Source organism: Dermochelys coriacea, chromosome 7 (assembly GCF_009764565.3).
Source record: "Dermochelys coriacea isolate rDerCor1 chromosome 7, rDerCor1.pri.v4, whole genome shotgun sequence".
Taxonomy (NCBI): domain Eukaryota; kingdom Metazoa; phylum Chordata; order Testudines; family Dermochelyidae; genus Dermochelys; species Dermochelys coriacea.
In genome coordinates, this window is record NC_050074.1 from 126,400,945 (window position 1) to 126,424,784 (window position 23,840).

Here is a 23,840-nt window from a genome sequence, read left to right on the forward strand (position 1 = left end):
CACTCTCTCGTGCAGAGGAGCTTACAGCTGTAGGGACCCCCCCACCCCTTTGTATGCTGGATGCTCTGAGATCGCTCAAGGCGGTAGAGCAATTGGAGGCCGGAGGAGAAGTGGGGGTGACGAAGTGCAGGAGGGAGCCTTGGTGCTGGTGCCGTGCAGCGAGGGCAGGCAGGGAGCAGGGCTGTGGCCGGAAAGGCCCAGCGAGCTGCTGTCCTCCAGGACAGAAGATCTTTTGTGAGGTTATGCCCCTTGGGGCACGTTCCTGTCTGCGGGGCTGTAACTGGCTTGCCCTTGCTGCAAGCTCAGCAGCAGGACCTAGCTATGGGGCTGTCCCACTGGATCCTGTGGGCTGGGCTGCCTGGGAGGGGAGGGATAGTTTGTCGGAGGCCCTGGAGCCCATGGAGTTAGCAGAGTGAGCAGTGTAGAGACCTGGCTTGTAGGGTTGCAGCGCCACTCACTCCAATTCAGCCTGGTGCACAGGAACCCTATGGTGAGGGAAGGGCAGTAGGGCCCCGCCCGTGGGACAGGAGCTGCTGCTGCGGGGTGAGTGCAGGGCAGGCTGTCCTTCCAGCCCCCTCCCCAGGGCCCCTTTTTTCTCCATGGCAATGGGTTGGAAAATCCTTAGTTTCGGATTTTGTCCCAGGCCCCCAACAGCCTGTGCAGCTTGGCCTGAGGGTCCCATCAGCCCAGCCCAGGTGTCCTGTAGCATTGCTGCCTTGGCAATGAATTAATGCTTTCTCTCCTTGGCAGGTGGAGGTGGCACCATGCAGCAGGAGCGGGAGAAGAGCCGGGTCCGGCCCAGGAAGCCTGACATGGCCCTCTATGTGCCCAAAGCACGACGGGAGATGGCAGCCCAAGGAGCAGGCGCTGCCAGTGGTGCGTGGACCATGGGGAGCCAGAGGGAGGAGGAAAACCACTACGTGCTGCAGAAGGACGGTGCCAAAGGCAGCTGCGAGAGGCAGAGCCCCAGCACTGGAGCCCACAAGCACGTGGCCAGAGAGAGGAGGAGGTCAGAGGGGAAAACAAGGAAGCGCACACCCCTGGGGGACAGCAAACGGGGCAGCGCTCCAGGGCAGTCCCAAGGAGCCTCTGCTGAGGGCTGGGATCAGCATCACACATGCCAACAAAACCATCTGGCCCCAGAGGAGCAGCCGTGTGGGCGGCTGGAAACAAACCTCCACAGTGAACAGCCCAGCCCTCAGGAGCCCCGCCTGGATCAGGCTCCCGCTCGGCCAGGGGGCAGTGAGGAGCAGGTGCCCAGCAAGCCAGGGCTCAGGGAGCTAAGCCCAAGGTGCTGGGATTCAAGAACAGGTACTGGACCTTGTTCCCATCTGTTGGTGGAAACATCTAGTCCCCTGCTTGTGCCACCACATGGAGGGGAGGAGCATGCACAGGAGCAGAGGCGTGGGGGGCCACTGGCCTGGCTAGACTCTGCCTCTCAGCCTAGGAATGAGAGCAGTGATGAAATATCAGAGCAGGCAGCGGGGAGCACACGTGGCGCATCTGAATGTGCAGGCAAGAGCATCCCAGCTCCGAGCGGGGAGAGTGCAGGAAGCGTGTGCGAGCTCAGAGGGGAGGGTACTGCAGATCAGAGCGGGGAGAGCACAGGAAGTGTGCGTGAGCTTACAGGGGAGGGTGCCGCAGATCCGAGCAGGGAGAGTGCAGGAAGCGCGTGCGAGCTCAGAGTGGAGGGTGCCGCAGATCAGAGCAGGGAGAGAGCAGGAAGCGCGTGCGAGCTCAGAGGGGAGGGTACCGCAGATCAGAGCGGGGAGAGCACAGGAAGCGTGTGTGAGTTCAGAGGGGAGGGTGCTGCAGATCCGAGCAGGGAGAGTGCAGGAAGCGCGTGCGAGCTTACAGGGGAGGGTGCTGCAGATCCAAACCGGGAGAGCACAGGAAGCGTGTGCGAGCTCACAGGGGAGGGTGCCGCAGATCCAAGCCGGGAGAGCACAGGAAGCATGTGCGAGCTCACAGGGGAGGGTGCCGCAGATCCGAGCAGGGAGAGTGCAGGAAGCGCGTGCGAGCTTACAGGGGAGGGTGCCGCAGATCCAAGCCGGGAGAGCGCAAGAAGCGTGTGCGAGCTCAGAGGGGAGGGTGCCGCAGATCCAAGCCGGGAGAGCACAGGAAGCGTGTGCGAGCTCACAGGGGAGGGTGCCGCAGATCCAAGCCGGGAGAGCACAGGAAGCGTGTGCGAGCTCACAGGGGAGGGTGCCGCAGATCTGAGCAGGGAGAGTGCAGGAAGCCCGTGTGAGCTTGCAGGGGAGGGTGCCGCAGATCCGAGCGGGGAGAGTGCAGGGAGCGCGTGCGAGCTCAGAGGGGAGGGTGCCGCAGATCCAAGCCGGGAGAGCACAGGAAGCGTGTGCGAGCTCACAGGGGAGGGTGCCGCAGATCCAAGCCGGGAGAGCACAGGAAGCGTGTGCGAGCTCACAGGGGAGGGTGCCGCAGATCCAAGCCGGGAGAGCACAGGAAGCGTGTGCGAGCTCACAGGGGAGGGTGCCGCAGATCTGAGCAGGGAGAGTGCAGGAAGCCCGTGTGAGCTTGCAGGGGAGGGTGCCGCAGATCCGAGCGGGGAGAGTGCAGGGAGCGCGTGCGAGCTCAGAGGGGAGGGTGCCGCAGATCCGAGCGGGGAGAGTGCAGGGAGCGCGTGCGAGCTCAGAGGGGAGGGTGCCGCAGATCAGCCGTGTGGGAGGGCAGGCAGCGTGTCTGACAGCAAGGTGGGGAGCACTGCTGTCTGTCCAGAGCAGGGGTGTGGGCAGGTGGGAGGCATGTCTGAGCGTGCCGGGGTGAGAGCGCGCAGCACAGCCCATAGGACAGACTCTGGCACTGGGGCCCTACCGGAGCGTGTGGACAAGGCCAGAGGCAGCGCACCACTGTGTGGGGAGGAGATGCCCTGGGGCTCAGGCCGCTGTGCAATGGGGGACACCAAGCACTCACCAGCTTATGAGAGCAGGGAGCACAGCCGGTCTCTGGAGATCCCGGGCAGCTGCTCGGCAGGGAGCCTGGCTGAGGAGCTGGACTGTCCAGGCGGGGTGGCGAGGCCGTTGCATGGCTTGCGAGCTGATGGAGAGCCTGGGACGGCAGGGGAGGATGACAGTGGTGTGAGCCAAGGCAGTATGTCCTGCTGGGACAGCAACACAGAAGTGCCTGAGCAGCCAAGTGCCGGAGCCCGGAGCGACAGCAGTGCTGCGGCAGAAGGGAGCTGGGACTCGCTGTTTAACGCCGATGGAGACTGCCTGGACCAGCGCTTGCTGGAAGAGGTATGTTCCTGGGCTCATGCCAGGCCCTCGCTGCCAGTGCTTGGATGTACGGGGTGGGGAACAGCTCCTGACGTGTCCGGTCAGGCTGCTTTGGTGCTGCAGGAACGGTCTGTACCCCAACCCGGGCCTCAAATGATACCATAGACCATGCTGAGAGCCCAGTTCCCTGCAGCCCCCTGTGCACATGTGGCCTCGTCCTCGTGCTTGGTGGTGAAACTGAACAACATGAATGTCACCCTGATCGATCAGCACTTTGTTAGGCAGGGTGCAGCTAGTCTGTGGAACGCACAGCTGCTGGCTTCACTGCCGGCACAAGTGGCTGGGGGATCAGGAAAGGGATCTATTTTCCCCTGTAACTCTGGATGTTCTCCTCGGCCACGAAAACATCAAAGGGCCCAAACCTGTCTGATGCAGGGCCAGAGCCACCCACTCCCTGCCAGAGGCTGGAGAGAAACTTCCAGTGGCTGGGTTCTATTGTGGTTGCCCCGCCTGCCTCTGCAGTGTCTGGGCCTGGTCACTGGGAGATGGGCCCGACTGGCAGTCCCTGGGTCATCCTGAGAGAGAGGGAAAGGGAGGGAAATGCTTTTCATTTATAACACTTGCCAGGAAAAGGTGCGTGAATGCCACATGCTGCAACTGCGCCCTCGTGAAACAGACTTGTAATAAAGAAATAGGCTGAGACATATGGCTTCCCATTGAAAGAGCAACGTGAAGTTTCAGGGAAACGACAGCTTCTTAATCAGTTGTGGTTCATTACCATATCTTCCTGTAAGCACGGGGCTAAATTTACTGCAATGAGCTGGGTAGCACTAGGAAGCAGTTTTCCTGTTGGCTGAGGAGGAAAGTTCAGCTTTCGCTGTGAAGCTGGAAATCCATTATTACATTTTAAAGCAATAGTTTGAAACCGGTAATCTGCAGAATGACATTAATGTTCCTAAAATAACAAACAGGCCTAATCTTGTTCAAATGAATGTCCAGCCTGGTTCCCAAGTACCGTCTGAGCGGCAGGCTCATTCTAGTGTCTATGAAGGGCTGAAATTAACTAAACAGCTTCATTACCGAGGGGTTAGCTAATAAACCCTCCAAACCGTGGGATAACATCAGCTGTTACAGCTCCACAGAGAGCGTCGGCAGGAAGCAGTTTCAGATTTAACATGGTTTAATTCATGTGCGTATGTGTGCTGAAGTAAAACCCCTCTCAGAACTGCAGTGCTTGGCGGGCCAGCCCCAGCCCTGAGGGAGGCACTTTTGACTCCTCCCAAAGATGTGGGCTAAATTCAGGGGGATGGGAACGGGGATACGAGCTATTCGTCTGGGGTCAGTGGGACTCGTGCTGCGGGGTGGCTTTTCAGCCACGTGTAACTTGCCCGCACTGGTGGGGGATGCTCACAAGTGTGTGTAGCTGTCATCCTTGCTTCCTTACGCTCTGCTCTTAGTTGCTGGTCTTGCCAGAGCCCCATTGGCCCCTTGGTTTGTCTTCAGAGCAAGTCCCGCTGCTTTGCCACTTATGCCACTGTTCATGTCTCCACTGAACTTGTTCTGGCCATTTTATACAGAGAAGAGAATCTAATCTGGGCTAGGAAAGACCTTGGTGCTGCTGAAGAAGCAGACGTCTGTGAATTGCAGCACACCTGATTGTCTGCCTGATGTATCACGTGTGGGGGTGACACAGATACAGTACTGTGTGCCCACGTAACCATAGACTGCATTGCAGTGTGTTTGTGCAAGGGGCAGAGTTAAGGTGAAGCAAGAGTTCAGCTTAACCTCTGCATTCCCTAGCTTTACCACCCTAGCATTGCTGCTGCACGGTAACGGGAAGCATCTGGAACTTCCTTCTCCTGCTGTTTATTTTCTGATTTCTAAGTTTGTTCTTTATTTTAATCTGCCTGCGTGTACGGGCAGGGCTGCACGCAGTGGTCATGCCGCTTTGCTGTTATCAGCCTGAGGCCAGTCCAGTTAGAGCCATACAGGCCCCTGTTGTGGGTTTGGTTACCCTGTAATGGTGTTGGTATCTGTGCAGTGGATTGCCATCAATATACAGACTAAGCTATCCCAGTCCGAGCACCTTCCTAGCAATATTCTGATTATTATTCATCTACATTACTGTAGTGCCTAGGAGCCCGGCCACAGACTGGGACCCCGCTCTGCTAGACGCTGCACAGACAGAACAAAGACGGTGCCTTCCCCAGCAAGCATCCAGTCGAGTACGAGACCAGTCAGCAGCTGGAGACAGACAGATGGGGGCATCCAGGAAGCAATGAGACAGGATTGGGCGGGGCAGTCAGCACGTCCTAACCTTGTTAAGTGTTTTGTAGGCTTCATTGCAAAGGAGGGTTGTGAGAGGTTTTGGGGACATGCACAGGGAGCAGCTTGGGAGAAACACAGAGGTGCTTGTTTGAAAATGTAACCAGTGGGCGATGGGGCTCGTTGCAGGCAGGAGTCAGCTTGTGATGGTACCAGTGCAGAATCACTGCCTGGCCGACAGCTAAATCAGCACATGGACAGTGTAGACCAGCCTGAGTGTGCACTCGTGTGGGCTCGGGGGAGGGACGGCCTGCCAGGGCAAAGCACCAGCAGCTGTGAGTACAGAGCTTGCAGCACGCTGTCTCCCGAGGGTTGTGCTCACCCCCGCAGTCAGGCCTGCGGGTGGGTTGGAGGTAGGTTGTGTGTGGCGGGGGCGGATGTGTCTGGATGGGGCTGGGGGAGGTATCACTGTAACATCAGGGAGAGGGTGCTCAGGTACTGTGTGGGTGTGGGGGAGATGAAACTGTGCCTGGGTTGCTGGAGTTGAAATCTGTGTGGCTTGGTCCAGGGTTGCTGGGTGGCTGCGGAGCAGCAGGGAGGGTCTCTGGCAGAGCCGTTAGCTGCAGCCCTGTGAAGATGGACCAGTGGGGACCTGGGTGTGCTGCTGTCTGCGTTCCCGCCGTCCACGAGGGCAGTCAGCACAGCAATGTGGGTTTAGCCTTTTCATGAAACGTTCCCCCTCTTGGTCCCAGGATGGCATCCCACAATGCCCTGTGCTGGGACTCCCTGAGAGCAGCTGGGCAGCGTTTGCAGGGACTCTGGGGAGGCAGCGTTGCGGGCAGGATGGAAATAGAGCGCCTTAAAGATTCATACTTCGCTGAAGAGCCTGTTAGTGGGGACACCTGGGCTTCCTCTGTTGTTAGGCCCCTTTGCCTGCGGGAAAGAGGCGGCTGTGCAGTGAGGAGTGTGAATGTTGTGGCTAAGATGTCGTTAAGGTTCTATCCTATTTAAAGTGATAATTCAGCCTTTTTCTTTTTTATGCAAAATACACATGTCTGTCCCCAGATTTCCAGCACAAGTTCTCAGGGCAGCACTAACTTCATTAGTTTTCTGGGCTCTTAAAAATTCACATTCTTCAAGTGATGGCTCCTAGCTATGTAGCACACATGGGATAGGCGTGTGCACCATGCACCTGAGTCCGGAATTTTTTGCAAGCGTATCTGTTGGCCGCGCTTAGAATCATAGAATATCAGGGTTGGAAAGGACCTCAGGAGGTCATCTAGTCCAACCCCCTGCTCAAAGCAGGACCAATCCCCAACTAAATCATCCCAACCAGGGCTTTGTCAAGCCTGACCATAAAAACCTCTTGTGATGAAACGGGACTGTTCTTAATGTTTCCTCTGAATATTGTGGGGGTGCCTCAGTTTCCCCTAGGCAGTTCTTAAGTATCTAGGGGGTGGGATAAGGGTGTATGATCGTTGCAGAGCCCTAGAGGGCAGGTGTGTGCAGGGGTCTGGACACAGAGAATGGCCGACACCCTGTTTCTTGGCAACTGTTGGCCTGGGCTCTTCCCCCCTGCAAGGTGAGAGGTAAAGGGTTGGAGAGCAAAGGGATCAGGTGCCCTCCTGGCCCGGGAAAGGGACAAAGTCCAGAGGAGGGGGGGCTGGAGAGAGTTTCAGTTTGGGGCTGGCTGGGGACATGGAGTGAAGTGCAGACGTGGTTGTCTGGCTCTCTGCCCAGGCTTGGCCTCCCTCCGCACAGCACATTCAAGTCTCCCCGGCATCCAGTTGGGCTCTGCCTGCTCCCTCCCTCTAGCCCAGAGCCCCCCTGCTTCCCAGCTGGGCATCTGATGTCACCGGCCCCAAGTCCCACCTCTGTCCATTGTCTTCTCTCCAGGTAAACAGGTGTGACGTTATTGACATAATCTGGGACTGTATAGATCATCGTTGCAACCAAGTTCCTGTAGTGGCACCAAATCTAGTTTAAAGGGTGTCAAATGATGTGTTTAAGACAAGGTTATGGTTTGCTGGTTATGATTATGCGATCTGTGTGCATGTATCATTTTTGTAGTTGAAGTTATGAATATTGGCTCTATACTGTCTGTAGTTCAAACTTGTGCTATGCTATGACGAAGCGGGATTGTTTTTGTTTCCTCTGAATAGTGGGGGGGTGCCCCGGGAGTTTTGGGGTGGCAAAAGGCATGGGCCACATAAACCTTCCCACATGTGGCATGTGAGTGCTAGCAACCACCCCCGACCTAAGGGAGGGTGTGAAACTGGAAGGGCCTGGTGTAACTCCCACCAAGAAATGGGAAAGATGCTGGGGCATCCATGGGATGTTGGATGGCTGGCTTTGGTGGCTTCGAACTTCCCCAGGTCACCAGCTAAAGAGACCCTGCTCAGTTTGGTCTCGAAGGGGGGAGAAATGTGACGAAGCGGGACTGTTCTTAATATTTCCTCTGAATACTGTGTGGGTGCCTCAGTTTCCCCCATGCAGTTCTTAAGTATCTAGGTGGTGGGATAAGGGTGTATGATCGTTGCAGAGCCCTAGAGGGTGGGTGTGTGCAGGGGTCTGGACACAGAGAATGGCTGAAACCTTGTTTCCTGGCCACTGATGCCTGGCCCTTCCCCCCTGCAAGGTGAGAGGTAAAGGGTTGGAGAGCAAAGGAATCAGGTGCCCTCCTGGCCTGGGAAAGGGACAAAGCCCAGAGGAGGAGGGGCTGGAGAGAGTTTGTTTGGGGCTGACTGGGGACATGGAGTGAAGTGCAGACGGGGTTGTCTGGCTCATTGCCCCCCAAAATGGACCCAGCTGAGGGGTCCTGTTCTCTGCACCTACAAGCTCTGTGTTAGACCATGTTCCTGTCGTCTAATAAACCTTCTGTTTTACTGGCTGGCTGAGAGTCCCGTCTGACTGCGAAGTTGGGGTGCAGGATCCTCTGGCTTCCCCAGGACCTTGCCTGGATGGACTTATTGAGGGAAGCGCACGGAGGGGCAGGGGATGCTGAATGCTCGGAGGTCAGACCCAGGAAGGTGGAGGACAGTCTGCTCATAGAAAGGAGATTTCCCCAGAGTCCTGCCTGGCTTCGTGGGGAGCAGTTCGAGAGCATTTCCTAGGGACTCCGTGACGTATACTTCTGGGTGACACCCCAGATAAGTTGGTGTCAGCTCTGCCTAGCCTGCTTGATGGCCCATTAAGGACCATCAGCGAAGCAACTGACCCATTGAGAGAAGGCAGATACACCTTGTGACTCAGCAAGGTATGCAGGGACCTGCCTATGGACAGCACTCTGAGGGTTTTCCAGGCCGTGTGATGGACAGCTTGTCTTTGGAACAAAGAAAGACCACATGGCAAGAGACTATAAAAAGCTGCTGCAGCTCCTCCACTTGTCTTCAATCCGGCTTCTTACCTCCAGAGGGACTTTGCTACCCTGAAGCTTTGAACCAAGGACTGAAAGACCCATCCCAGCTGTGGATGTTCTCCAGAGACTTGATTTGAATCTGCCGTTTATTTCATCACTGCTGCAAGCCTGAACCAAGAATTTTTCCATTACTGCATGTCATTGATTGCATTTAACCAATTCTGGCTCTCATCTATATTTCTTTCCTTTTACGAAAAAAGAAAAGGAGTACTTGTGGCACCTTAGAGACTAACAAATTTATTAGAGCATAAGCTTTCGTGAGCTACAGCTCACTTCATCGGATGCATCTCTGTTTTTTCCACCAAATGCATCCGATGAAGTGAGCTGTAGCTCACGAAAGCTTATGCTCTAATAAATTTGTTAGTCTCTAAGGTGCCACAAGTACTCCTTTTCTTTTTGCGAATACAGACTAACACGGCTGCTACTCTGAAACCTTTCCTTTTACGAATAAACCTTTAGATTGTAGATTCTAATGGTTTGGCAATAGTGTGATTTGTGGGTAAGATCTGATTTGATATTGACCTGGGTCTGGGACTTGGACCTTTGGGATCGAGAGAACCTTTTTTCTTTTACTAGGGTATTGGTTTTCATAACCATTTGTCCCCAAACGAGTGGCACTGGTGGGTATACTGGGAAACTGGAGTGTCTAAGGGAATTGCTTGTGTGACTTGTGGTTAGCCAGTGGGGTGAGACTGAAGTCCTCTCTGTTTGGCTGGTTTGGTTTGCCTTGGTGTGCATAGAAACCACAGCTTTGGGCTGTGACTGCCCTGCTTGAAGCAATTTGTCCTGACTTGGCACACTCAGTTGTGCCCGCCAGAACCAGCATTGTTACACCTGGCCATCCAGAACTGGCCTCGTCAGCATATTCGGCAGGTAGCCAGCAATCTCGTTGTCCTCCCTGGGGGAGTTGGTTACTCCATCGCTCTGACTCTGCCAGGCGTAATACCCAGAGCTCATGCTTGGGGGGGGGGGGGGGCTGCAGAGCTACAGGTTGTGCCTGAGGGAGCCCAGGAGCTCCAGCACAACTTACTAGGCATTCTGCAGCCTTCTGCTCCCAGTGGAGTGGCCTTGGCCATTGTGGGCACACTCCTGTTTCTTCTGCTCCCGCCCCTACGAGGGCTGAGGAGCCCTGCTTTGTTCTGCCCAAGGGGGAGTTTTTGTTGGTCACTCCCAGCCTAGTTCTTTGGTGGCTAAGAGTGGTCCAAGCAATGGCACCCAAAGGCTACTTCCTCTGAGAAGGGACACAAGCTACTTGACCTTCTAGGGAAAAAGGTCTTCTCTTCCGCCAGTTCAGGGTCTCCACATCAGGTGACCATCCTTCAAGACATCAATCAGAACTTGCCTTCTCCGCCTTGGCCACATGGCCTGATGCACACACGTGATGCTGTTCACTGGCCTTCATCTTTGCTGCCTACAAGCCTGCCTTCTCTTTGTGCACTCCCCAGGGAAGGCAACACAAATGGCAAGGCAGGTTTTAGACACTGGTCTGGTGGATTCAGCTGGAATTCCTTTCCTCACCCCAACTCCCAAGACAACCATTGTTACTGACACCTGCCTCTTGGGTTGGGCTGTTCACACGGGCAATTGTGGCATCTCAACCATACGGGAGTCCAGGGAACACATCAATTTACTTGAACTGCGGGCGGTCCATGGAGCCTGTGACACCTTCCTCCCTCTCATCCAGACCAGACATGTCCCAGCAATGTCAGACAACAGACTGGTATTTTATATAAATGTGCCTGGCGGAGCGAAGTCTTTCCCTCTGTGCATAGAGGCAGTCGTCCTCTGGGACTGGTGCATCAGCCATCGCATAGCTGTACCAGCAGCATGTTTACTGGGGTGCAAAACTCCCTAGCAGGCTGCCTGTGCAGACAGTTTTCTGCAAATCACACGTGGGAAATTCACAGTTCGGTTCTCGATGACGTCTTTGCCCAGTGGGGAACGCTGGCATGGGACCTTTTCACCTCGTGGGAGAACAGGAAACTTCCTTGATGCTGCTCCAGCACACCTCTCAGCAGCCTGTTGTTACAGATGCAGCCTGCCGAGCGCCATGGCCCGCACACCCCTCAGCAGCCTTTAACCTTTTGTTACGGGTACAGAAAAGAAGAGAAAACTTTGGAGCACTTGAAGTGTAGAGGATGAAGTAAGGCTGTCTTTTTATTAACATCCCTTGTTCCCTCCCCCTGTAGCTGCCAAGAGTCTGTGGAAGGAAATCCCCTTGTCTGACAGTCTCCTAGGTAGTAATCCTAGAAGTATAGGACTACAAGGGACCTCACTGGGTTGTCTAGTCCAGCCCCCTGCACTGAGGCAGGACTCAGTATTATCTAGCCTAGCAGTTCTCAAACTGTGGGTCGGGACCCTAAAGTGGGTTGCAATCCCATTTTTAATGGGGTTGCCAGGGTTGGCTTAGACTTGCTGGGGCTTGGGGCTGAAGTCTGAGCCCCACAGCCCTGAGTGGTGGGGCTCAGGCTTTGCCCCACCCCACCCGGGGTGGTGGGACTTGGGCAGACTCGGACTTCGGTCCCACCTCCTGGGGTCGTGTAGTAAGTTTTGTTGTCAGAAGGGAGTCGCAGTGCAATGAAGTTTGAGAAGCCTTGATCTAGCCCATCCCTGACAGGTGTGTGTCTAACTGCTCTTAAAAACCTCCAGCAGTGGAGATTCCACACCCTGCCTGGGTAATTTGTTCCAGTGCTTAACCACCCTGACAGGAAGATTTTCCTCATGTCCTAACATCCAGCTGTGCTTGTGGGGGAGCAGTGAGTTGAGCTGGGCTGGAGCTGTTGCGCTGTTACAGTCTGATCCCGTTTCCTGACAGACAGACACAAGAAAAATGCAGCTCTGGTCTTGACAGTCACTTGCAATCTCAGTGCTAAAAATGCAGGCCCAGCATATGATCTTATCAGCCCCTCGGAGACTGGCAAACTTGTTCTGGGCATTGCGTTGAGCTGCCTTTCTGGGCAGTGCTGTAAAATACAGTCTGTGTCTTGGCCGGCTCAGCCAGACAATTGTTGGATAGCAAGAAAAAGAGAGCTAAGGAAGGAAAGGACCTGGGGCCAGGGGAGCGGAGGCTGACCGAAGCTCACATCCCAGGCGATGGTCGGGATGCAGCTGGAACCAGAGGAGCTGGTGATGTCATCTGGGTCCCTATCTTGGCCCTGGCTGTTCAGGACTCCTGTGAGGCCCCGTGGGGTCCCAGGAGAGGGTGGGGGTGACAGCCCCGATGGAGGAGCGCGCTTCTTCCCGTTCTTTCTGTCAGCCAGCATCGCAGTAGCCAGCCTTCCCCCCCAGGGCTCTGTCAGAAGACCCCAAAATGAGGGTGAGGGGTGAAGTAGCCTCACCCCTCAATGTTTTGTCCACCAGTTTCCGGCACACCTATTTTGCTCCATTGATTCCTAGGCATTTCCCCTGTGTGCCTGGCATGATCTCCCACAGGCCTTGGGCTCCAGCAGGAGGCCGTCGCATTTGCGGGAGCTCTGGCTGGCTTGTGCACCTCCTTTCAACCGTGGTTGTTGCTGTAGGTTATTGTGAGACGTGGTGAGCGTTCGCTCCTGGCTGAGCACACACTGAAGGTGTGTGTGGGCCCAGCGGTCCTGATGCCCCTGGGCTCCCTGCCAGCCAGGTACAGGGAACCCGTGGCCCCGTCAGTGTGGCCGTGGGGCTGGGCCATGCTGGGGCTCTCCTGGGAGTTCTGTCAGCCCCCACCGTGGGAACGCGCTGGAGAATAGGCTGCCCTGGGGGTGTGGGGCTGGAGTCCCGCTTGGGGCAGCCCCACCCATGCCCCGGGAGTGCTCACCTGCCAGGTTTGCCCAGCAGCTAGTGTCCCGAAGCCCCACCATGTGGGGATGGATGGGGGCTGAGCTCTGCCCTGGGTTGGGGGTGGCAGCTCTGGCTCTAGCCTGCCCTCTTGGTGCTGTGTCGCTGGCTGGCACTAGCTAGTGAGCCAGGGGAAGGGTATCTCAGTCAGTCCAGCCCTGACTGAGCAGCTGCCCAAGGAGCAGGGCAGGGAGCCCTTGCAGTGGGGTAGGCTTCCAGCATTGCCAGCAGGCATTGCCAGGAGCAAGTGGGTAGGTTCAGCCCTGGAGGCAGAAGGGCTGCAGCGGGCAGCGTCTGGCCACATGGGCTGGAGAGCTTGCAGAGCGCTGGCCTGACCTGTGCCATTAGGCCTTGAAGCAGCCGCTTGGTAGCCCATCTCTGTAATCCCTCTTTCCCCTCTCCTGCGCTCAGTGGTTTGTGAAGGTCAGGGCTGGCATGGGCTAAGCAGCTCGAGCAGTTTGCACTCCATGGTGTCTGATCATCGGAGTTACCCGAGTGCTCTGCTTCCTGGAGCGTCTCCGCAGGGCCCGATCCTGCCTGAGCCATGCAGCACAATTCCCACTGAAGCCAGGGGCAACAGAGGGGGCTCAGCCTGTTGGATGGGAGCCCTGAGAGCGCTCCTAGTGAATGCAGGGCTGGCCCAGCAGTGCTGCTGGCACGCTCTCCGATAGCCGGAGCATGTCCCACGTGCTTCACCGCTCGGCCATCCCTTCTGCCAGCACCCAGCCTCTCCACCAGCCCCCTCACATCCCTCCTTACTGGCAGAGGGTCTGAATTAACACTGCATATTGACCTAGCTGCCTGGGATTTACAGCCTCGAGCCTGGCAGCCCCGCTGTGTCCGGCTACAGCTGCTTGGGGATCGGGCAGGGACTGGGGCTGGGCACAGCTGCTGGAACTGGGGGTGCTGCTGCACCCCCTGGCTTGACATGGTTTCTATCATATCCAAGGTTTACAGTTTGCTTCAACAGCTCTCGGCACCCCCACTATAAATAGTTCCAACACCTCTGGGTTATAGATGCCCCCTGCACGGTACCTGCCCTCCGCACTCAGGCCCTGCGCGATGGGCCAGGAAGGGAGGCAGTGAGTCATGCTAACAAATGGCTGCTTTATGTTTGTGTGGGAGCCGGCCTGACTGGAGCAGTAAATCCGCTGGTTGGCTGAGGGAGCGGCTCTGCCTGGGACTCAGCACTGCTGCGGGGCCTGCGGCAGCCAGAATAGCCCCGTCCAGTCTACCAGGGGATGCGTTCGGCGCTCAGTGACTGGGTGCCAAGGGTGACGCAGCTGCACGGAAGCCGGTGGTGGCTGACCCCTGGCAGCGCGGGTGGGGGCAGCTCCTGGGCTGCAGTAGGGCTAGCTGTGCCATGCCAGTGGCACTGCTGTGGGGGGGGGGGGGGGTTTCCTCTGTCCCCTGTGCATGTCGAAGATGCTCACCGCCGTGGGATCCAGGTGTCCTTGGATAGGGCATAAAACAGAGCTCCAGGCAGCCTGGTGCTATTAGAGATTGTGACGAAGCAGGACTTTTATTAATGTTTCCTCTGAATACTATAGGGATGCCTCAGTTTCCCCTGTGCAGTTCTTAAGTCTCTCGATGGTGCGATTAAGGGAGTGTGATTGTTGCAGAGCAAAGGGCCAGGGCACATAAATGGCGACACTCTGTCTCCTGGCACCTGATGGCCTGAGCCCTTCCCCCTGCAAGGTGAGAGCTAAAGGGTTGGAGAACAAAGGAATCCGGTGACCTCCTGGCCTGGGAAAGGGACAAAGCCCAGAGGAGGGGGGTCTGGAGGGTGAGTCAATTTGGGGCTGGCTGGGGACATGGAGTGAAGTGCAGACGGGGTTGTCTGGCTCACTGCCCCCCCCCCCAAATGGACTCAGCTGAGGGGTCCTGTTCTCTGTACCTACAAGCTCTGTTTTAGACCATGTTCCCGTCGTCTAATAAAACCTCGGTTTTCCTGGCTGGCTGAGAGTCCCGTCTGACTGTGGAGTTGGGGGGGCAGGACCCTCTGGCTTCCCCAGGACCCCATCTGGGCAGACTCGCTGTGGGAAGCGCACGGAGGGGCAGAGGATGCTGAATGCTCCGAGGTCAGACCCAGAAAGGGGGAAGCCGGGGGAGCTTCTTGCCCTGCAGACAGGCTGCTCCCAGAGAGGAGACTTCCCCAGAGTCCTGCCTGGCTTCATGGGGAGCAGCTCCAGAGCATGGCCTGGGGACTCGGTGACAGAGTTCCCTGGGCCCTGTTCTAGAGCCAGATATGACCCCAGCATCCTGTGCTGGAAATGCGCTTTGCCCCCCTGAGATCCTCTGGGGCTGGGCTGGAGCCAGGGTTCCCCTGGTGGGCATAGCGCAGCGGGGAGAGCGTGAGACAGATCGCTGCCCCGGCGTCATCACTGGGTCTTCACACGTGGCTGTAACCGCTGGCAGCGCTGGGCGTCCTTGGGCCTGCAGTGCCCGGCAACGCCCCAGGGGGGCTGGTTCAGGGTGGGACAGGATCCCCCATGCAGTGCGTTGCGGTTACCTCTGAGGGGCCGGGAACTGCTGTGCCCGTGCGATGTGGAAGCGTGAGCTGCTGCTGTCGCTAGGACTCTGTGCCAGCCTGTCTCTCTGCGGGGCCCCAGGAGACTCTGTAGATAAGAGCCTTTCAGTGCCTTGTGTGTCCCTGTGCCCAGCAGACACATCGGCTGCTGGGTGGGAATGTGCCTTGCTCCGGAGAACCGGGTGTGCCCAGGGCAGAGCCCGGACTAGCTGAAAGGTTTGCGACCCAGGTCTGTTTGCTGTCTCTGGGGCAGAGGCACAGGCTGGCATAGGACCCACTTGAGGGGGACCGCCGTAATGTGGGAAGGGGCAGCCTGGCTTCCTCACCCAAGTGGAGAGCAGTCCCCAGGCTCCGACTCCATCCTCTCAGTCAGCCCCAGCTTTGATCCACGTTGCAGATGATGCTCCAGCTCCAGCAGCTGTGCCCCAGGGCCTCTTCCCCCTCCCCCCCCTCCAAAGCTGCAGGTGCCCTAGGCCCTGCCTGTGCCCTGCCGCCCCTCCCAGGACCCAGGGGTGACACCTAGCCTGTGAGCGCCATGTCAGGGGCTGGCTAGTGTGTCCAGCCCTTGGTCCAGATCCCTTGGAGAGTCGCTGAGACCTCTCCATCTCCAGTGCTTGTGCAGTAGCTTGCAGTGCCCAGCGTGGCCCTTTGCCTGCCTGGTGCAGGTTCGGGGAGATCCGGCCGTGGCAGTGGGGTTGAGTTGGGCGTGTGGTGTGCTGGCCTTGTTTTGGGGAGGTGCCATGTGACTGTCCCCGTGTGGGGCAGCATGCCCTGGCAGGAGCAGTGAGCATGACCAGCATGTGAAGGGTTCCCAGGGAGCCAGCAGCCGATGCACCAGCCGTGGCTGTGCCCTGCCCCATGGCTCAGGACCCCAGTGGCACAGCAAAGCCAAGGGAGGTTAGTAATGGGAGAGGCCCAGACGCAGCGTGGAGGCCCGATCGATAGTTCCCCGCGTCCCCAGGGCCGTTAATCCATCTCCCAGGCCGATGGCCGGCATGCGGGCCCAGGAGCTTGCCCCATTTATCAGCCTGCTCGCTCGCTCCACTCAGAAACTGCAGGCTGCAGAGCGTGCGATGGGGCAAGTTCCTGGATGGAGCAGCCAGTCCTGCGAGCTGTCACACTGAGCCAGGCTGTTGGGTAGGGCGGGGGGCCCAGTCTGGGCATGGGGGGGTAGCTCACAGCCCCATGTGTGTCCCTGCAGCTGTTGGGCGGCGAGAAGCCCAGGAGCAGTCTGCAGGAGCCCCGCTTCGACTACTCCGGCTGGCAGCCTGCTGAGCTGGACCTCAGCAACTCGGAGCTGCCCCATATCATAGAGATCTACGACTTCCCGCAGGACTTCGGCACCGCTGACCTGCTGCATGTCTTCTGCAGCTACCAGTAAGTCCCCCTGGCCCGGGCAGAGACCCCCACCCCCAGAGCCCTGCACGGTCGCTCTGCGCCAGAGGCCAGGAATCTTGTCCCCGACCCTCCCCACAGCAGCCCCCAACTCTGCAAGCTCCTTTGCCAGATTTGCACGCCCCTGAGATGGCCACAGGGCTCTGGATCGAGGCCTTCCCCAGCCAGTTCCCGCTCCTGCCTGCTGAGCCTCTGGGCTCTGCCTGTCCTGCCGCCCGAAATGGTGCTGCGGAAAGTGCTCCAGCCTTGTCTAGCCCCTCCCCAGGGTCCCTCTCCTTGGTGGCCCCTGCGCCCCCTGTCCCTCGCCCCCATGGTGCTGATGCCATTGATGCCTCAGATCTCAGCTGCTCGCTCTCCCTGGCAGGAAGAAAGGCTTTGACATCAAATGGGTGGACAACACGCATGCACTGGGCATCTTCTCCAGCCCAATCGCAGGTACGTGCACCTCCAGTGCTGGGGTGGGTGCAGCTGTGAGGCCCCTGGGTAATGTCCTGCCCATTGCTGGTGCCCAGGCTGGAGTCTCTGCTGAAGGAGCAGCCTGGGTGAGATGGGCAGCAGTATCCAGGCTGTGGGGCAGTGCTGTGCCCACCCGCTCCCCCCCCGGGATGCTAGGCGCTGGGCTCCGTGTGCTGGCCACGGGACTGGCTGACCTGCCCGGGCTCCCACTGGGACGGGCAGGGCTGTGGATCAGCGACTGGCAGACAGCCAAGCGATGCTGTTAGTCGTCTGACGCCATGTCCCCTGCCCGCAGTGGGCGAGGCTGGCTGCTGAGACTGCCAGCTGTGCCCGCTGGGGTGTTCTTGGGTGTGCCCTCCCCAACCTGGCACAGCCTGGGGCTGGTTTCGTTGCTCTGCTGTGGCCTGTGGGGCATGGGGAGGCTGGGTCCAGATGCCCCCGCACTGGTCTCCGGGTGGGCATGGGCTGCTCGGGCATGGGCACGGCACAGAAATGGGACCTTGCCCGGTGTGCTCTGCACCACCAGCAGCCGGAGCCCAGGAGCAGCCGCTTTTCCCTTACCACGAGGGCAGGCTGGGCATGGCACGACACTGAGCCTGGGGGCCGAGGAGCTGGGAGAGCCCGTTTGGTCCCTGTTCTCGGGGCTTGCCCGGCAGGCTCCCCAGCTCTCGGTGCAGCTTCTTTGGGGGCCCCTCCCTGACTCTGGCCCCCACCCTCTTCCTGCAGCGCGTGACGCCCTGAGCAGCAGGCACATGATGGTGAAGACCCGGCCCCTGGCGCAAGGCACAAGAGCAGCCAAAGCCAAAGCCAGGGCTTGTGCTGGTGAGTGCGGAGGGGGGCGACCTCCCCATCCCAGCCGCTGGGCTCCAGAAGTGGAGTCAGCATGTGGGAATGCTGCTGCTAATTCACCTGGGCAAGGGTCTGGGGCCGGGCAGCACCCAGATCGCAGCTCGACTGGCCCACGGCCAGGACAACGTTGGAGCCAGGAGAGAGCTGCACCTCCCCCAGGCTGTGCTCAGAGTGCGTCGGACTGGCCATGGATGCCAGCGTCTGGTTCGGGTCTGCCATGATCCCTGGGAACAGGTGGCTACTTGCTCCAGGCCCAGTGCTAAGCGGCCTGGCATGGGGAGGACAGCTGCCAGCATGGCCCAGAGCAGGGAGATGCCTACAGGGCGGGGACTGGACAGGGGGCAGGGCTAAGGCTCATCCAGCCCCGGTGCAGCCAGCCGCACGGGGGAGCCCACTGCAGACAGGGCCCTGGCGGCTGGCAGCGATCACACTGCTGGGCGGGTTAGCGCTCCCCACAGCCAGGCCTGGGACACGCGTCCCCGCTAGCTCCGTGCTGCAGTCCCTGGTGTGATGGCTATTTCCTCTCTCCAGACTTCCTGCAACCAGCAAAAGAGCGTCCGGAGACATCTGCGGCCCTGGCCCGGAGGCTGGTGATCGGAGCCCTCGGAGTGCGGAGCAACCAGAGCCGAGCCGAGCGCGAGGCTGAGCGTAAGAAGCTGCAGGAGGCCCGAGGTTGGCTCTCAGCTGCTGCTTTCCTGCTGCGGGGTGTGGAGCTGCCCCTTCGTCCCTGCAGCCTGGGCTGTTCGGCTTGCAGGCGCTGGGGGTGGCAAGTCGGGGTAGTGGGGGGCATGCAGGGGTTTCTTAGCCGTCTGCTCCACGCTGCCCCCTCACTGCTGCTGGGTGTTCGGGGAGAGCCTGGCCCAGGCCTCGCTGTCTGCTTGTGGAGAGCCGACAGGCTGGCTGGCTGCACCTGCAGCCATGCTGGGATCTGTGTTTGCGTGGGAGAACCCGGGGAGCTGCAGGCACTGCAGGAAGCAGTGCTGGTGTTCAGTGCTCTTCACTAGGGGGCACTCTGCTGCTGGACAGGCGCCCTGGCTGAGCCCTGACCCTGCGCCTTGCCCCCAATTCGGGCCCTATCCCAGGCATTCTGGCCAGATTCCCTCTTTAGAAAGTAAATCCCCCTGCCGTTTGTGTGGGGGGTTAGGCATTGGCCACAGCCCACCCCAGAGGTGGCTGCAGCGTCGTGGGTGGGGAAGTGCGGGAGGTGCAGCTGGTGAAAGGCTGTGGCATGGTGGTGCCGGGCTGCATTGGTTAGATGCCAGTTTGTGCCACGCCCTGGCCCTTGGCCGCTCTGGGAGTTGGGCAGGCAGGGAGCCCGGGGCAGCAGAGCCCCACGACCAGCCCCTGCGCTTCATCTCCATGCCCACCTCATTCCTGGCACAGCTTGGTGCTGCCAGGATGTGGGCCAGGCTCTGGGCAAATGCTGCCCACGTGGCCAGTCCGGGCACTCCTTCCCTTCCCACACGGGGATGCAGGGTTGGTGGGGAAGCCATTCCCCCAACTCATTGGCCAAGCTGCCTAGCTGCTAGTCCCGCTGGGGGCCGTGCCGTGCTGCTGGTGGAGTCCACAGGGCCTGGCTCCTAGCCCCAGGCTAGCCCCGCCAGGGGCCATGCCATGCTGCTTCACAGACCAGAGCACAGTGGGGCCAGGAACAAATCCTGAGTCCTGCCTCGTGTAACCCCAGCAGGCCCCACACTTGCATTTGGCGAGTCCCTGGGGCTGGCAGCTCCCCCAGATTGTCCGGTGGCTCCTGGCCCTGCCTGCCCGGGGCTGCACACTCCTGCCCCCGTCCTGGCTTAGCCCGCTCCACCAGCCCTCCTCCCAAGTCAGCACTGCACGGCCTGGCTCCTTTCTGCCCTGCCCCCTCTGTCGCTGGGTGCGTGCGCTGGTGAGGTTGGCCCAGGGCCTTGTGCAGTGCCAGCTCCTCCCTTGTCCTGCCCGCAGGCTTTCCCCTCGCTCTGAGGCAGGGTCCCTGTGCCATGGTGCCCTCACCCGCCACTTGCTGGTGCTTGCAGCCCGTCCTCATTTAGTGCCTGCTACAAATCTCATTGCCTGTCTTGGCTAGCTCCGGGAGGATGATGGTGGGGCCCGGGCCCTGCAATGCCCCCCCGGGCCTTGCCCAGCTCAGCCCTTTGTTGCTGGTTGAAGGAGGAGCGCTCTGCCTGGGGGTGTGCAGGCAGCCCTGGGAAGGGGGAGCAGGGTTCTCCACCCCAGGACCTGCCTTCGGCTCCACAGTTTGCAGCCCCTCTACAGCCCCACCTGGGGCAGCATCTGGCAATCGGCGGGGCTGCTGGGCAGAGCCTGCTGCAGGCTGTCAGTCTGCTCGGCCCCCTCTGGCAGGTATGGCAGCTGGCTCGTGGCCCTCCAGCTGCAACAGCCTGATAACCGGTGATGGAGCAAGCCGGGCGGGCCAGGAAACAGAGTAACAAGGTCACGGTGAATGGCCAGAGCGTGTCTGTCTGTCTCATGAGCATGGAACGGGCCAGGAGATTAACCCTTCCCTGTCTGCCTGCCACGAGAGCGCTCTGCCCATTCTGTGCTGTGCCCATGTGTGCCTGCCTGCCTGTGCAGACCCCTGTCCAGGCCCCCTTCCTCTTGCCCACTTGTGGGGCGGTGTTAGTGCTCTCTGGAGCTAGGAGTCCCTGCCACTCTTACTCAGGGCATGATGGTGCTGCCTGGGGGAGGGGCATAGTGGCAGGGAAAAGCCTGGAGCTGAGCAGAGACCTCCCATTCCTGTGGGTCCACCCCACTGTGCCCCTTGGAATAGCTGAGTGAGGGGCCCCCGCAGGCCAGGGGCAACTGCCCTCCCCACCTGCCTCTGGCAGCAGGTGCGTTTCTCCTGGCTGCTGGGATCAGCTCGTGCCACTAGGTGGAGCCCAAGCAGCGCACTCGGTGTGGGGCACCGGAGCCAGCTGACAGGTGGGGGTGACACGGGCTCGGAGCTCCCAGGCCCCCCTTTCCGGCCCTCTGCCTCGCTGCTCTCAGCCCCGAGAGCCCCTGCCCGTCTAGTGGGCGGCCTGGGGGGGGTGCTGCAGTGGGGTAGCAGGAGCAGGGGGCATGGGACACGGGGCACGCCGGGGCTGGGACAGCCGGGGCTGGTGAGGGCCCTTGCTCGGTACCCAGGGGCCTGGAGCCAGGCTTCACCCTCCCTCCCTTGTCTCTGCAGAGAGAAAGCGCCTGGAGAACAAGCAGCGGGAGGACATCTGGGAAGGCCGGGACTGAGCCAGGGCTGCAGCGGAGACGACTGGAGCACCCAGGGCTGCTGGCAGGCACTTGGTGGGGGGACCCTGTGGTGCCATGGGCTTCAGATGCCAGCGCAGCCCAGTGCCAGCTGCACCTACGCAGGCTGGCCAGGCTGTGTCAGTGGGGGGAAGGGGAGAGTCCTGTCTGGAGCCTGGCGTGGGGGAAGAGGGGTCTGGCTGACAAAACGCAGCAGCTGTTTCTATTAGGACTGTTGGGGGGGGCCTGGCAGGCCCTGCCCCCGGCTGTGCATGCCCCTGGGGGGGGAGGGGGGCTTGCCAGGCCCTGCCGCCGGCTATGTGCGCCCTGGAAGGGGGCCTTGGCCTGCCCCGTCCCCGGCAGCGAGAGCTCAGCTGAGTCTGTTGGCTGTGCCCTGTGCCTGGCAGTGCCCAGGCTGTGCTGGTGCTGGGTAATGCTGCCCTGACATGCTGGCTGCAGCTGGTCGGTTGCTGCTGGGAACGTGGCCTCTAGGCTGCCCAGCTCGTTCTCAAGGTGGTAACCCCCTAGTTCCCTGCAGCAGCCTGGACCATGCAAACAGCTCTGGGCAGTGGGAGGGGATTTCGCAGGACTCTGCGTGAGCTGTGCTTTGGTGAGCCGAGCCAAGCCATGCCATGCTGTGCCGAGCCAACGCACCCTGGGCGCGTGCCAAGCATGAGTGAGTGAGAGAGAGAAGCCGTGTGAGATGGAGATTCCCTGTCCTTTATTTTGCTATTAAATTGCCTGGTTTTTACACTGCCCAGAGGCTCTGGGCTGCAGATCTCTGTAGTTACCCCTCGTAACCCTGGCAATGGAGTGATATGGGGGGCAGAGGAAGCTGTAGTCCCTTGCAACTGGCCGTCTCAGCACCTGGAGAGGCTGTTTGGGACAGTGGCAGAAGTGCAGGAACTGGGTATTCCTGGTGAAATGGTCAGCAGTGAAGTGGTTAATGTATGGACATTTAACACTGTATTAGGTTTCAGAGTGAACAGTTTCAACACGATAGGCTCAGACTGGCATTGCGGGGTCAGGTTCTTGGGGAGAGGGCTTGGCGCTGTAAGGGTGGGAGCCCCCCGTGCCATGGGCTGGGAGTCAGGGGTACCGTTTTGCCTGCAGAGCACACAGTAGGTGTGCACTGGAGACCTTCTGCACTGCCCGGGCATCTCTCCTGCCCTGTGGGATGGGGCCTGGGCAGCAAGGGCTTAACAGTGTCACCCTGAATGAGAGGTGAGACAGGCAGGCACTGGGGAACCCTCCATCCCTCGGCACTTCGAGCCCCTGGCCCTGCCCTGGCTACTGCACCAGTTCGGGTCCCACATGCCGCTTTCCTCAACGTTTTTATAGAAAACGCAAACCCTTTCTGCTCAGTCACTCTGAGGAGGAACCCCAGCCGCGCGGTCCCTGCGTAGGGTCCCGTGGGCTGTGGGGCGAGTGAGACGCCTCCCGGCTACCTTGGGAAACGGGACAGTTTCAAGGGGATTTCAGTCAGACCCTCCTGGTGTTTCCCAGCCAGGGCCCGGCCCCAGGAGCTCCCACCTAGGATGAGGCGCTGGGGAAGTTGGGGCCTGCTGGGAAGCTTCCCTACACCCCGGTCCCACCTCAGAGCTCTGTGAGCGCCAGGCCGGGCTGTCACTCTCAACGTCAAATGTCAAACAAGAGGGTTTACTGAGCGTCTGAACACAACATAGGAAACTCTCAGGGCTGTCAGGCCTGGCCTCCCTCAGCCCAGCACATCCAAGGCTCCCCTGCAGCCGGGGGGGCTCTGCCTGCTCCCTCTCTGCAGCCCTGAGCCCCTGTGCTGCCCAGCTGGGCATCCAGTATCACTGGCCCCAAGCCCCCCTCTGTCCATTGTCTTCTCTCTAGGTAAACAGGGTCATCTACACCTCCTCTCCCTTCTTCAGTCCTCTGGCCAGACTGGCTGGTCAGGTCCCCAGGGTCCTCTGCAGCCCATTGTCCTGCCACTGGCCAGACCTGGAGGTGACTCCTGAGCTGGGCCTCCAGGTCCCCAGTCGCTGGGGTCTCCATTCTCCAGGCCAGTGGCCGGGGTCCCAAGTTCCCTCGCTTGTCCTGTGTCCCAACAAACCCCCTCTCCCATCCCCTCGTTAAACCAGTAACACCCAGGGAAACTGAGTCCCACCCCCTCGGCATTCAAACCATTGACAAAACCAAGAAAATCCCCCCCCTTTGTTGCACTGGCACACTCGGGGATTCCCGGGGGAACGTGGCCAGCGGGCGAGCAGGTGGGGCACCCTGCCTCTGAAGGAACGGCTCTAACAGTGAGCTGGCAGCCGCTGTGCCCTGTGACCACCACGTCCCGTAAATAGCAGCCAGCACTTAGTGCAGCAAGCGCGTCAGCCTGTGGGCACGCGCACTGCTTCCGCCTCTGTCTGTCGGAAAGGTCACGGGCTGGTTTCTGGGCACTTGGCCACTGAGCAGTCCCAAACAAGGGGCCCTGTGTGCACAGGGAAGGAGAGCGGCCGAGAGCCCTGGCACTGAGCTGGGTCTGGACATGGGGAGCAGGGACCTCAGGGGAGCAGCTCCAGTGACTCCTGCTCCCAGCTCTAGCTGGATGCAGCTGCCAGGGCTGGGGATGGGCGCTGGCAGTGCCCAGAGGGCCGGGGGAGGTGAGGGCTGCTGTGCCAAGAGGTGCTGCGTGGGGCCCATA

The 23,840-nt window shown here is 59.6% G+C and overlaps 1 protein-coding gene across 7 annotated transcripts in view; it reads left to right on the forward strand.

Moving 5' to 3' along the window:
- The window catches only part of R3HCC1L (R3H domain and coiled-coil containing 1 like), a 41,995-nt gene extending 20,061 nt beyond the window's left edge, over positions 1 to 21,934 (forward strand). For 3 of the 7 annotated variants that reach the window (XM_038409323.2, XM_038409327.2, XM_038409321.2), the window contains 6 exons: positions 751 to 3,254; positions 16,461 to 16,636; positions 17,019 to 17,089; positions 17,837 to 17,932; positions 18,491 to 18,631; positions 21,126 to 21,934. In XM_038409323.2, coding sequence (XP_038265251.1) covers positions 765 to 3,254; positions 16,461 to 16,636; positions 17,019 to 17,089; positions 17,837 to 17,932; positions 18,491 to 18,631; positions 21,126 to 21,181 — 3,030 coding nt within the window. In that variant the 5' untranslated portion in view covers positions 751 to 764 and the 3' untranslated portion in view covers positions 21,182 to 21,934. Of the gene's footprint in view, positions 1 to 750; positions 3,255 to 5,358; positions 5,554 to 8,396; positions 9,110 to 16,460; positions 16,637 to 17,018; positions 17,090 to 17,836; positions 17,933 to 18,490; positions 18,632 to 21,125 lie in introns of those variants that run through there. The other 4 variants (XM_043519392.1, XM_038409322.2, XM_038409330.2 and 1 more) reach the window with 4 other exon arrangements.
- The last annotated feature ends 1,906 nt before the right edge of the window (positions 21,935 to 23,840 follow it).